This window comes from Antedon mediterranea, chromosome 11 (genome assembly GCF_964355755.1).
Source record: "Antedon mediterranea chromosome 11, ecAntMedi1.1, whole genome shotgun sequence".
In the NCBI taxonomy this organism is placed as follows: Eukaryota; Metazoa; Echinodermata; class Crinoidea; order Comatulida; family Antedonidae; genus Antedon; species Antedon mediterranea.
Genome location: NC_092680.1, coordinates 4,880,931 through 4,895,074, shown reverse-complemented (window position 1 = coordinate 4,895,074; position 14,144 = coordinate 4,880,931). Strand labels below are relative to the sequence as shown.

General features: G+C 32.2%; 3 protein-coding genes across 3 annotated transcripts; 2 read left to right on the top strand and 1 right to left on the bottom strand.

Annotated features, from left to right (window-relative positions):
* Nucleotides 1-168: 168 nt before the first annotated feature.
* LOC140062305 (meiotic recombination protein SPO11-like) lies at nt 169-6,240 on the bottom strand. The gene is made up of 13 exons (XM_072108461.1): nt 6,095-6,240; nt 5,786-5,957; nt 5,392-5,505; nt 4,484-4,572; nt 4,127-4,193; nt 3,662-3,770; nt 3,381-3,467; nt 3,244-3,280; nt 2,794-2,903; nt 2,097-2,196; nt 1,629-1,666; nt 1,094-1,282; nt 169-472 (listed from the first exon to the last, which is right to left on the bottom strand). The coding sequence occupies exons 2-13, from the start codon at nt 5,947-5,949 to the stop codon at nt 389-391; spliced, it is 1,188 nt and encodes a 395-aa protein (XP_071964562.1). The 5' UTR covers nt 5,950-5,957; nt 6,095-6,240; the 3' UTR covers nt 169-388.
* LOC140062307 (juvenile hormone acid O-methyltransferase-like) lies at nt 6,050-8,569 on the top strand. Its single transcript, XM_072108463.1, has 4 exons — nt 6,050-6,405; nt 7,067-7,392; nt 7,692-7,830; nt 7,909-8,569. Exons 1-4 carry the CDS (start codon nt 6,234-6,236, stop codon nt 8,073-8,075), a joined length of 804 nt encoding a protein of 267 aa, XP_071964564.1. The 5' UTR covers nt 6,050-6,233; the 3' UTR covers nt 8,076-8,569.
* On the top strand, nt 8,563-13,189 carry LOC140063048 (uncharacterized). The gene is made up of 6 exons (XM_072109479.1): nt 8,563-9,004; nt 9,123-9,210; nt 9,463-9,523; nt 12,354-12,492; nt 12,626-12,726; nt 13,118-13,189. Exons 1-6 carry the CDS (start codon nt 8,833-8,835, stop codon nt 13,187-13,189), a joined length of 633 nt encoding a protein of 210 aa, XP_071965580.1. The 5' UTR covers nt 8,563-8,832.
* The last annotated feature ends 955 nt before the right edge of the window (nt 13,190-14,144 follow it).

The following is a 14,144-nucleotide window of genomic DNA, read 5'->3' as shown; positions in this document are numbered from 1 at the left end:
TCTTTGGTATAAAGTGCCTGGGTCTTTCGCGATAACAACTCGACTCTCGAGTCGCGCTCTTGATTCAAAACGATTGCTTTTATGGAACGCATTAATCGCATTTAAAAGAAAATGAACAGATTAATATTATTTTACAAAGTAAAAAATACACAGAAAACAAACATGATATGTGGTAAAATACAGTGATTATCACTTTCTTTATTTCAATGCTTTCTTTTTAATTAAACCTCAACTGCATATTGTACAAAAAAGATTTATTAAAAGTAAAACAATCAAAATCAACAAAAATGTTTAAAATTGGATTGCAATTATTTTGGTCAACTGTATGTCTTGATAGGAAAAGCAAAAATAGTTATATCCATCCTCCATGTTGAATTTTATTTGGAATCTAAACATCGGTCAGGAAATTGTTTGAGATGGCGGTGAGTGTCTGTATTTCGGCTTTATAACCACTTGTAAGTAGAATCTGGATCTAAAATAACAAACCAAAAAAAAAGGGAAAAAGTATTAATATACTTCGAATTAAACTAAATACACTGAATCAACTCTCCCAATATCCAACCTCTCTAAAAACCGGCAACTCTCCTAAAAACCAGACCTTTTCTTGAAGTCCAAAAGGTCCAAAAATCATTTTACCATTAGAAACACACATTTCGAATACCAGACGTTATAGAAAACCGTACATAAAATGCTAGTTCAAAAGTGTCCGGTATTGGGAGGATTGAGTGTATAATATAACACTACAGGTAAACATCGCCACATCCAAATATGGATAAATTGATAATAAATTATTCTTAAAGATTTAAAAGACAAAAACCATTGTACAAGTATTTTTTGCTTTATATTACATTTTTTCCAGGTAAATAATTTTTTTTTCTCGTTCCAGTTTTTTGTCAAAGTGAATAAATATTATAATGGCATTTTAAAAATAATGTGAGAAAAAAAAAATATTTTTAGGGGGATAATATATTTTTAAATAAACTATGCAAATAACTATGTAGAAATGAACATGTACATAGATATTTTATTTCCAAACACTAACTAATTAACTACTAAAATATTATTGTTTACAATGTGATTGTATAAATCTTACCTCTTTCATCCACGTTGGTATTTGTTTGTAATAAGGCCTTTTTATAAGTTCTCCTGCCTTATCCATATCAGCCTTTGTAAGAGGTATAAGGCTTTCTTTGCGTATTTGAAGGTGTTTGATGTCTGAAGGTAAAACTCCTAACCATCGTATACTGGGGACAGTCAGGTTGTGAGAATCAAATGAGTATGACTATAATGAAATGAAAGAAAGTCTTGCAAGAGAAACCAAGACTAAAAAGTGTAAAGGTCTGTCTACATTATCAAACTTTATGTGACAAACAAATGTAATGTGCCCATATGGATGTCATATCACAATATTTGGGCATATCACTACCATATTTTTCACACTTTTTTTGTAAAACTAATTCGATAGTGTACAGAGCATAAAAGTTTAATAGGGGACAGTCAGGTTTTGAGAATCAAACGAGTATGCCTGTACTGAAATAAAAGACAGTTTTGCAAAAGAGATCAATACTATGAAGAAGTGTATAGTGTAATAGTGTATACAAGTTACAGGGGCACCAATAGTAGCCTACCTTTGATCCAAATTTGTAAACACAAAGTATTTCAATACCTGAAAGTCAAGTGATAATTACATATTAATTACCTATATATTTTGTCAATTATATTGTAGCCTAATATTTTATAAAACAAAAAATTCTATATTTATAGAAAGTAGACCTATTTAAAGATGTTTACAATGCAGTCATCAGTGACTTTATTGCTTTCATCCTCTTTGTTGCTGCCATTATTATGATAAATGGTTGTCAGTAAAGTTTGTAAATTATAATATAGGTAATGGATAAATTGAGATTAAAGCTCTGTCTACACTATCAAACTTTATGTGACAAAAAAATATGATGTGGCCATATATGGACATGATGATGTCATATTTGGGCATATCACACTTTTTTTGTCAAACCAGTTTGATAGTTGTAGACAGAGCTTTAGATTTAAATATGAAATATGGCATATGATCAATTTGAAGACATTTTTGTACACACCGTGTGGATCCGCATCAACTAAACCAAAGATTGGAATATGAAAGCAATCCCATAATTTACGCACCATCATTCTTGTGTTGATGTCTGGAAAACCTTTACCCTGGTGACAAAATGGTATTTATTCATTTTAAAGATATATTGTCCCCCAAAAACATGAAAAATAAAGATTAATTAAATCAGACTTTGTATATGTTATTTTGTAGTTTTAATAAAGTTAATCACTTCCTAAGAAAAAAAAACACAACAAAATAATGTTTTCACTTATAAAATGACATAATAAATGGTAAAATTCAACCAAAATCCATTGGCTGGCAGCCTATTTGATTATTTTTTGTTTTAAATTCCAGTTTTTCAGGTATATAATTTTTTTTCGATCTCATTTTGGGTCAATGTGGATAATTATTATGTGAAATTAAAATAGCATATTCAACAAAAAAATGTTTAATAATTATTTTTTCAGTGGGACAATACATCTTTAAGTGACGGAAATATGTATATATACTATTAGTGGAGAACATAATACCGGTGAAATACGCATACACTATCCAGATTACCAACTTGATTTTAAGCTCTGTGTCAAACAATATATAATGCTAATGCTAATAATATCTCTGTTGCGGGCCTGATGTTAAGTTAAACATGCCTGCATAAAAACATATAGAAACCACATAGACACCAACAATTAAAAGATTCTTACTGTGATAATGATACAGTTCTTAATTCTCTTCAGTAAACCATCATCCAACAACTTCTGGAATGTTGCATCCTTCTCAACAATTAAAACAAATTTTGCTTCAGAACGAATATCTTTATTTAATGATAATAAAAATAGAAACATTGGTTTGCCATTTATATTAGAAAACATATCTCATCCACATCAGTGTTGGTAATATTTTACAGATTAATATAAGACATATAAAGACAGTTTGGCAGCCAATCATATAGTAACAATTGAAAGATTGAGGATTCTCTATGCATCCAGTTTGGCAACCCCGTTATGGGTAAAGAAATAAGATTTTAAAGTTATGGCTCTTAGCCAGTTTGGCAGCTTCATCATGGATGGTGACATTTGCCAGATTTCTGTGCTCTCTGGAGCCAGTTTTGCACGTCTAGACACTTTTCAGTGGTAACAAACAATAAAGGATACTTGTAAGACCTTCAACGTGTGATGGAACCAAAATACCCTGACAAAAAAAAATAGATAAACCGTTTTATTAATTTTTTTTTATTATTATGCTATTGATATATGTATATTCGTTTAAAATGACTATTTACACACTTAACTGTTGTAGTGGCTGAGCAATCTACACAATTACCATCCATTTCAATAAAACTAAGATCACCAGCTAGACATCCTTTGGATGTTGCCAACTAAAAATAAGAATTATAATTTATTAGATTAAAAAATGTATATTAAATTGTAAAGTTGTAAAAAAAAGTGCTGAACCTAATGTAATGTCCTATCTTTTTCATTGTTTTTATTATATTTTAAAAAATCTGCCTATGAATTAGTGTAGACAGGGCTTTAAACAAAATTATTCATGTAAATAAAAATAGGAAATTACCAAATGTAGATGATGTCGAGGAACAGATAACATACAAGCTATGTTGTCAGCTAGCTCATCTACCACTGATTGGCTACCAAACAGTTGAGGATCTCTGTAATAGATGTCTCTATCAAATTGATAAATACAGTTAAATGATAATGATGGTAACATGCACAAGACTCTGATATAGCCTACACACAAATTAAAATTTTGACCTCATGACCAATAATACTTTTTTTTTAATCTAGAAATTCAGGAAAAACAAGACATTTTGGACAAGCTTAGTATATAATCTGAGGGTAGTTGACTATAACATTTTGGACAAGCAATGCTATTTTCATATTTCTTGACAATACATACATTTTGTATATTAAAACACTGACCCACAATGATGTGCTATTAGTTCAGACCACACTCATTATTATTAAACAATTTCACAATACAATACAACTGCCTAATAGGTTAACGCCTCCAAAAACATACCGTTTAGTTGAGAATGTGTTGCTTTGGACTAGTGTATAGCATTCAGACATCAGGCTTAGCATCAGAGCTTAATAAAGGAATACAAATTAAATAAATTTCACAACAATAAAACCAATGCTACATATAATTTTTTCTTGTATTTTATGGTAGAAGGTAGTTATAGTACTAACAGTCAAGTAACCAATATGGTATGTCATAACCTTAGCATCTATTTGATTCTTCAATCTTAAGCTTTGTCTCTACACTATCAAGCTAGTTTGACAAAAAAAGTGTGATGTGCCCAAATATGGTAGTGATATGACATCATTATATCCATATAATGAGGACATCACATAAAGTTTGATAGTGTCGCCTTACCAAATCTTGTAGTTGAATTGATTGAGTCAAACCGGAGTTCTGAAACACTTTTGTCCTTATCTAACTTTAGTCCAACATCAGCTGAAAAACTAATGCATAAATGATGTATTAATGGAATTTTATCGTTTTAATAAATGAAGTATTTGGTAGGTCTGTCAAGGAAAACAATTGTTCATGTTGTAATCGTTCTCCATTCAATGAATAAAGGTGATTTGACAATTATCATTCAATAAAATTGGTAGGTGGTAGAAAAGAAAAGAAAATGAAGATCCTACAAAAATTCTTACTTTTCACACAACACAAAGTAAATGAAGAGGTCGGAAGATACCATCAGTACTTGATAGAGTTGTACAACAAAGTCAACTTACTAGATGCAACTTCATTAGAGCCTGCTTCAACAGAAATTTATAATTCCCAGCAATGTTTTAACTGTATATATGAACTGTTTTATAAGTTGTTTTGTGACTGTGTAATTTGGTAGTAGTCACTCTCATACTGTAGGCCTACATTTAAAAGTAACACATCCAAATGCCAACTTTAAGTCAATGGCTACCAGATGTCTCTGTGAGACGGTTATTTGAACCAGTACCAGTACCAGGCCTAATTCTATGCCTACTACTACCAAGGCAATCTAACAACAGGACACTGGGCTCGCCTTGCCAAGATAACAGTTGATCTTATGTGATGTTTGGCTGCAACAAATACCAACAACACTGACGTGCTATTTACACATTCTCCGCGGCGCACAGTGTCTCTTAAGGACCGTGGAACTGATCGTGTCACAGCCACAGATCAACCCTTTGATCTCCGGAGCTAACCATTCTACTAGCCTAGATCATAAGTTTAAGAATTTTAAGGTGTACCTTTAGCTCTATAGACTAGAGAGTGACATAGTAGTTTACGCCTACCTTACATTTTGCCAACTTGTTCTACTAACAAATGCCACTGCAGGTGCTTTGTTCTGTTGTAAACTGTCTATGATCATTTCTATATTGTTTTCTAATTTTCTCAACACATCATTCCTAATTAACAATATTATAATTTTTTTAAAAAGAAAAACAAATGGTTAATAATAATATTATTAAATGACTTAATAATAATAAATAATATAAAAGCTAATTTAATAAAAGCTAGTAGCCTAGGTGTAGTATTAGTAAAGCATAGGCCTAACTAAATAATGCCTACCAATAAGGCCTAGTTTAGTAGGCTTATAGTGGTTAGGCTAGCCTAAGCCCCTACAATCTAGAGTAGTATTATTAAGTAGGCTAGGCCTAGGCCTAGGCCCTATACTTAAACACATACCTGTGACGTAAAGAAGACTCCGCTTTATCTGAAATAGCTACCTGTTCTTCGCTTTCGTTGCTTAAAACATGTATGCGTTCATAGATAATAATTTCTTTTTGGAGTTTATCTATGTTATGCCACAAATCACAATGTGTTGAACCTAAATCTGGTGCGTTCGCCATTTTACGATCTGCAGTGGAAGAGTAAAAAGTTTACAAAAATTTAAACTATAGAGGGCGCATATTCCCTCCTCGCTACCTCGCGAGTGTTCCCATTTTACAAGTTACAGTTACATATTGTTATTAATTAGTAAGATAATTGTTTTACTCTTGGTCGGTACGCCACCACGTTACGTCGCTTTAAAAGGCGAGCTATTGAATCGTTTCAATGGACTTTTGTCGCCGGATGACAAGATTAACACAAGGCTCAGTAGCAAGGTTTTGGGGGCTACGAAAAGTGTTGCACCATGAATTGTAAATTATCTGCCACGTATTCAAAATGTCGCCGATTTCAAGCAATTTCAATCGATATGTTAACTTCCAAATTCGATTTCTCAAAAGATGACAGAGTTTTAGATGTTGGTTGCGGTTCTGGAAACTTTGCTTCGGATATAGCTCATAACGTGTCGTCAGTAGTTGGTATGTGGATTTATTTTTTCTCTGTAAAAACTTGTACTCGTTTTTATAAAAAATCTTCTTAGGCCTATCATTATTTGTATCAAATATCTTAATCATAAAATAATACCTTTTAAAACTGAAGAACATTAAACTAACAAACAATACATAGTGTATTCGAAAATGTCACGTCTGTACGTAAGAAACCAATTGTAGGGGCGCTTAGGAAAAAACACAACGTGACATTGAAAAAAGACTTAACTCAGTGGCTGTTCACTTCTTTCTGTATTGTTCAATTGTAATTGTAAAGTGAATAGTGTCTTTATTCTATGATTAAGTGACCTTTTCAACGCACTGTATTTTGGTAGGCTCAAAACACTACAAAAAGAGTTCCTGTTTTGCATAATAGTGTCTACTGTTGAGTTCAGCATTCGTAAAAAAGACACGCAGTGTTAGTTATATTGTTAAATAAGCGACCTCCCTCCCCCCACCCCTTATTCTTGGTTTCATAACACTGATGAATTACACTATGATCAACAATAATTCGTGTATCCAAACTCACTCGTTTACTAGGGCCAAAATTTCCATATATCCCGTCTCCACTTAGACTTATTCTAAATGTGTCAATGACCAATCCATGCGAACTTCATTCATCATTATTACCGGCCTAATTATTTTATTTTAGGTATCGATGTGTCTAACGATATGATCAATTATGCAAAACAGCATCACCAATTGAGCAATGTGGAGTATGTTGTCTGTGACGCTCAGGATTTTGGAACGAATCTCTCAAAATGGAAACAAAACCAATTTAATAAAGTCACATCAATGTACGTCTTGCAGTGGGTGAAAGATAAGAAAAATACTATCCAAAATATACAACAATGTATGAAACAAGGCGGAGAATTATTTATTTTAGTTGTTGGTCCAATGTGCAGATTGTGTGGAACTAAAGAAAATGAGCTTCCGTCTTATCTTAAGAACCACCCAAAGTGGAATCTATTTCTTCATGTGAGTTTACTTTAGTCGATGGGTGTTTTTATCGTGCAAGTATGACCCTTGGATGCAGTACCGTAGTTTTACCACCATTGTATTAATTTATATTTTGATTTAAATCGTCTTTAATAATTTCTATATAAAAGAACCACCATCTGGCGTGAATCTCTGACCTCTGACCACCTTTATGCATTTATTGACCATGCACGTGCGTTCTGGCGTTTAAACGCAAGTACACACAAATCAAACATCCGATGGCTCTGTTTATCATACACAATATTACTCTAACATTGCCTTCTCGTGTTTTACTGTAGGATTATGAAGGTGGTTTGAAAAATGACTTGGACTTGGATGGTTGGTGTAGTCTTTTGGAAACTGAAGGATTTTCATTGGTCAGCAAAGAAGCCATAGATCCAACCATATTTATCATAGAAAATGATTATGAACTTGATGGTAAGTAATGTGCAGTGTAATGTAAGATTTAATTTAATTGGTTACAGCAACTAAAAAAAAACTTTTCTTTCTTTTAAGGTTATGTTCGCACTCTCTCGGGACAATTGGCCCGAATACCGGATAATCTTCAAGATGAAATTGTTAAAGATGCGATGGATTGGTGTAAACGGGAACTACCAGTAAATAGTGATGGCATTATGTATTCGGATTGTGAATGTTATTTCCTTCATGCTAAGAAAATGTAATAACGTAACAAAATGACAAAGAAGGCAACAGTATCTATTACAATGTTACGGCGGGCAATAGGTTATACGTATATAAACAATGATTTATTTGGTCTGGCCGATTCAGAAAATGTTCCAAATTGTAATGATATGAAAAAAGGCAAAATAATGTACTGTAGATTTAGGTATAGACTGTCGTATACTCCGTGAAATAGAACCTTAAACATAATATTTTATAAATCATGTCAGATAATTACAAAAAGAAAGAACGAAAGAAAAAAAGAAACAACGAAAGAAAAAAAGAAAAAAAAAAGAAAAAAGATAGAAGGAACGAAAGAAAAAAAGGAACGAAAGAAAAAAGAAAGAAACAACGAAGGGGAAAAAAGAAAAACAAGAAAAAAGAAAGAAACAAACAAACAAAAAAAAAATAAAGAAAGACGATTTGAAAATTTGAAACCTCTTAATCTTGTTTGCCTAATAAAGCTATACTTCATAAACATTATTTATCTTATAATTTGTCGACATTTAATATGTAATTTCATCATTCATAGTAGAGATTGACTGTTACAAAAGAATAATTTCAAACTCAATATTACAGTGCCATTATCATTAATTCTTCACACTAAAAAGGAAAAAAGGGTTTATAATTTTTAGAGGGTGTAACTCCGCTCATCAATCATATACGGTACTATATCATAATAATAATAGGGTTAAATTTAATAAAACAGTTTAGCAACATAAAGTTTAGACACGAGTGTTTACATTTAATCTTTGCACCATGAATAGTAAATTGTCTGCCATGTACTCAAAATGCCGCCGGGTGCAAGCAATCGGTATCAATAAGTACACTTCCAAATTCGATTTCTCAAAAGATGACAGAGTTTTAGATGTTGGTTGCGGTTCAGGAAACTTTACTTCGGATATAGCTCGTAACGTGTCGTCAGTAGTTGGTATGTATTAGACGGGTCTAGGCCCGTTGCCTCATGGATTTTGCCACTCGACACTTGCCACCTGAATTTGTGCCACCCATCAACCTTTATTAGTTTAATTATTTCATTTAATATTAAGGTATCGATGTCTCTAACGATATGATTGATTATGCAAAACAACATCACCAACTAAGCAATGTGGAGTATGTTGTCTGTGACGCACAAGAGTTTGGAACGAACCTCTCTCTCCAAATGGAAACAAAATAAATTTAATAAAGTCACATCAATGCACGTCTTGCCAGTGGGTGAAAGATAAGAAAAAGACTATCAAAAATATACAATCGTATAATCGTTTTCTTAAGGTGAGTTTACATTTTATCATATTTCTTATAGTGTTATTATAGGCGTCACATTTTATTATTAAAACGTTCAACGCGAAATATATCACAGATATGTCTGAATAATATAATAATCGGTAGTTTAACTACAGTTATAAATGTTGCATGGGCTCACCAGATAATTGACGTGGATCTTGCGATGGTTAGATTACTGTCTTAAGGTGCGTCAGGGAAGAGTGAAAAACCCTAGTGTTAGTCCTTCCCTTCTCTTTATTAAAGCACTGTTTACGCATAACACACTAAAATGTTCAATCAGTACAATTTCTGTTTGTTCAGGATTACGAAAGTGGTTTGAAAAATGACTTGGACTTGGATGGTTGGTGTAGTCTTTTGGAAACTGAAGGATTCTCATTGGTTAGCAAAGAAGCCATAGATCCCTCCCTATTTATCATAGAAAATGATTATGAACTTGATGGTAAGTAAGGGATTATCTTGCCAATTAATCAATAATAATAATTTCCATTTTTATAGCGCAATTCCGTTCCATTCTGACTATGTTGACTGCGTCTAACATTCCACTGCCCTAACTTGATTTCTAGGCAGATTTTTTTACTAGACTATCATGCTGTTGATTTAGCACAAGCACTGTAAACATTTCTTTTAAGGCTATATTCGCACTCTCTCTGGACAATTAACTCTAATACCGGATGATCTTCAAGATGAGATTGTTAAAGATGCGATGGATTGGTGTAAACGGGAAATGCAAGTAAATAGTGATGGCATTATGTATTTTGATTCTCAATATTATTCCTTCATGCTAAGAAAAACTGATTGAAATGTCCTTTCTGAAGCTCCGCAATTCGCAAATTCAGATAGGTTAGGTAGTTTGATAAAAACAAACGCATGCACAATAATGTATCATAATAATATATAGAGTCAGTTAATAAATTAACATATTTTCATTTGATATTTTTCATGTAATTTTCACTACTTTTGTACGATTTACTAAGCCTATGATTCATAGTTGCATTTTCAAGAAGTTTTTTCCCGAATGTTAGTCTGTTCTACAGGAAACATGACCCCGAACATGACCCGACATGAACATATATTTTTATAATGTGATTGACATGAATTAATTTATATAGCCATTTTTTCTTTAGAAAGAGGGTACATTGTTTGTATCAGACAATATGGACGCATTTAAGTTGGAAGCATGGATCATGCTTGCATAGATAAGATTATTTTGTATCTCAATTTTTTGAGAAAGTAAGTATAGGATACTTATAGAGAATGATGATAATGATATAATGTTCAAAACCTAAAAAAAATCTCATCTATAAATCAGTTTCTTTCATTATTTATTTCATTTCTCATAATATATTTTTCACTCGTGAAAACAAAACTAAGATACATATAATAGGCCTACTATAATATCTTTTATCAATGACGGCGGCAATTGCAACTGGCCTTCTTCATGCTATTGGTTCAAATTAGCCTGCAATTTCATTTTACAAGACATTGATCTGCCTATGACGTCACAACATAGATTGCACAGAGTATATGCAACATTACTGATCATTTGATTAAGTCTAATAATTGTGTGTCTAGTTTTAATAATGATTATATATGAAATAAAACATCTGGAATTTGATTATTTACAAATAAGAGAAAAACATTTATATTTTGTTTACTCAATATTAAGGTGCAGTATAAACAACATTAGGCCTAACCACTTTTATTTTCAAACTTTTTTCTAAGTCGGACTGCTTTTGTAAGACAACTCTAACTTTATATTAAGAAATACCTTCTAGGATCACATTATTATTAAGGGACAATCATCTAAATATTGCAAATTTTTCAGGGACCACCATCTTGGATCATCTCCAAACAACAACTCTTTTTAAACTTATTATTTCACATTGAAGCACGCTGTTCCCACTTGAGGTCAAAAAGCATGATTTGATGCATGAACTTTGAACTTGAAAAAAATGAAAGATTTATTTATCTGTATAATTCATATTCTATTAATGTGTACAACAGTTATTTTAAATGTTCACGTATCAATGATGGGCTTTGGCCCGAAAATAAATAAATTTCTATTTATGCAGTTTTAACCTATTTGATTTTGATTTGTTTTATTTACCCTAAAAATTGTTCGATGGATATCTTAGCAAGGTACAATTTCCTGTACTTTCACGGTGTAATGCAATGTAAAGGGCTGTATTTTCCAGATTAACCACGGATAGGCTTTTTCACATGTTCGTATTAGACTGTATACTCAGTTGAGAACCGAATAAGCTGTGCCTGGCACATTCGTAATTAATCTTCATGATTCCTTTTTGTGAATTCATACTAAAAGTGAGGGTAGTATTAATTTCATATCTGTTTGGGTAACGTTAGTGCCACGATAGTTTAATGGTGGGGTTTACAATTCTAAGTCTATATTTGAATATTGCTTTGGCCGTCATTAGGCCTATCTTACTTGAAGCATTTCGTGTTTGGAACGAACCTCTCAAAATGGAAACATAACCAATTTAATAAAGTCACATCAATGCACGTCTTGCACTGGGTGAAAGATAAGAAAAAGACTATCCAAAATATACAACAATGTATGAAACAAGGCGGAGAATTATTTATTTTAGTTTCTGGTCCAAACTTCAAATTTGGTGGAACTGGAAAAAATGAGCTTCCGTCTTATCTTAAGAACCACCCAAAGTGGAATCGTTTCTTAAGGTGAGTTTCTTATAGTGTTATTATAGGCGTCACATTTTGTTATTAAAACGTTAAACGTGAAATATATCACAGATATATGTCTGAATAATATAATAAACGATGGGTAACGTCAGCTATTACAGTTATAAATGTTGCGTGGGCTCAGCAGATAATTGACGTGGATCTTGCGATAGTTAGATTACTGTCTTAAGGTGCGTCAGGGAAGAGTGAAGAATCCTAGTTAGTCCTTCTCTTTATTAAAGCACTGTCTACGCATAACACACTAAAATGTTCAATCAGTACAATTTCTGTTTGTTCAGGATTACGAAGGTGGTTTGAAAAATGACTTGGACTTGGATGGTTGGTGTAGTCTTTTGGAAACTGAAGGATTCTCATTGGTCAGCAAAGAAGCCATAGATCCCTCCCTATTTATCATAGAAAATGATTATGAACTTTATGGTAAGTAAGAGATTAACTCGCCAATTAATCAATAATAATAATTTCCATTTTTATAGCGCCATTCCAACGATAATTTTTTTTTATCATATATACTGTTGATTTAGTAGAAGCACTGAAAAATGTCTTTTTTAAGGTTATGTTCGCACTCTCTCTGGACAATTAACTCTAATACCGGATGATCTTCAAGATGAATTTGTTAAAGATGCGATGGATTGGTGTAAACGGGAAATGCCAGTAAATAGTGATGGCATTATGTATTTTGATTCTCAAAATTATTTCCTTCATGCTAAGAAAAACTGATTGAAATGTCCTTTCTGAAGCTCCGCAATTCGCAAATTCAGATAGGTTAGATAGTTTGATAAAAACAAACGCATGCACAATAATGTATAATAATATATAGAGCCAGTTAATAAATTAACATATTTTCATTTGATATTTTTCATGTAATTTTCACTACTTTTGTACGATTTACTAAGCCTATGATTCATAGTTGCATTTTCAAGAATTTTTTCCCGAATGTTAGTCTGTTCTACAGGAAGCATGACCCCGAACATGACCCGACATGAACATATATTTTTATAATGTGATTGACATGAATTAATTTATATAGCCATTTTTTCTTTAGAAAGAGGGTACATTGTTTGTATCAGACAATATGGACGCATTTAAGTTGGAAGCATGGATCATGCTTGCATAGATAAGATTATTTTGTATCTCAATTTTTTGAGAAAGTAAGTATAGGATACTTATAGAGAATGATGATAATGATATAATGTTTAAAACCTAAAAAAAACCTCATCTATAAATCAGTTTCTTTCATTATTTATTTCATTTCTCATAATATATTTTTCCCTCGTGAAAATAAAACTAAGATACATATAATACTATAATATCTTTTATCAATTACGGCGGCAATTACAACTGGCCTCATCCATGCCATTGGTTCAAATTAGCCTGTAATTTCATTTTACAAGACATTGATCTGCCTATGACGTCACAACATAGATTGCACAGAGTATATGCAACATTACGTATCTGGGTAAAACATAGTAAATATTCCCATCAAACAGAACAAAAAAAAACTCGTTCTCAAAAGGGTAATTTTGATGGTGAAAATGGGATATTGAGAATTTAAAGTCTATTTTAAAGAAATTTTACATTTAAAGCTTGGCTTCAACTCGGACACGCCAACGACGTACAGTAGGCACAGCACAAGTGAGTTGACCAATAACAAGCGACAATTCGGATGATCCGTCGCGTCGTGATTGGTCGAATTACTTGCGACAAGCTTAATACGTACTAGCATGGGCCAATGAAAGGGTCCATAGTATTAGTTAGAGCCATATTGAAATATATATGGCACTGGTACTAGTGGAAACTATCTTAACAATATCATGCCTCATAGCCTATCTCTATGATTTGCATTAGGTATAAAAACTCAACCAATAAATTCATGACAATTAAATGAAATAGCAAAAGAAAAGTAGTTTTCAAAGGAATTATAAATATAGAATATACATAGACTAATTTAAATAACCGATCATGTGACTAATTTAAATAAACGATCACGTGACTAATTTAAATACTGATCATTTGATTAAATCCAATAATTGTGTGTCTAGTTTCAATAATGATTATATATGAAATAAAAC

Bases quoted from the DNA above. Each gene is read 5' to 3' on its own strand.
- LOC140062307 (XM_072108463.1), top strand. From the start codon at position 6,234: ATGAATTGTAAATTATCTGCCACGTATTCAAAATGTCGCCGATTTCAA. The intron at 6,406-7,066 runs GTATGTGGATTT...ATTTTATTTTAG, and splicing joins TAACGTGTCGTCAGTAGTTG to GTATCGATGTGTCTAACGAT. The intron at 7,393-7,691 runs GTGAGTTTACTT...GTTTTACTGTAG, and splicing joins AGTGGAATCTATTTCTTCAT to GATTATGAAGGTGGTTTGAA.
- LOC140063048 (XM_072109479.1), top strand. From the start codon at position 8,833: ATGAATAGTAAATTGTCTGCCATGTACTCAAAATGCCGCCGGGTGCAA. The intron at 9,524-12,353 runs GTTAGATTACTG...CTGTTTGTTCAG, and splicing joins TTGACGTGGATCTTGCGATG to GATTACGAAGGTGGTTTGAA. The intron at 12,493-12,625 runs GTAAGTAAGAGA...GTCTTTTTTAAG, and splicing joins AAATGATTATGAACTTTATG to GTTATGTTCGCACTCTCTCT.
- LOC140062305 (XM_072108461.1), bottom strand. From the start codon at position 5,949: ATGGCGAACGCACCAGATTTAGGTTCAACACATTGTGATTTGTGGCAT. The intron at 4,194-4,483 runs GTAAGGCGACAC...TCCTTTATTAAG, and splicing joins CAATTCAACTACAAGATTTG to CTCTGATGCTAAGCCTGATG. The intron at 3,771-4,126 runs GTATGTTTTTGG...TCAATTTGATAG, and splicing joins AACACATTCTCAACTAAACG to AGACATCTATTACAGAGATC.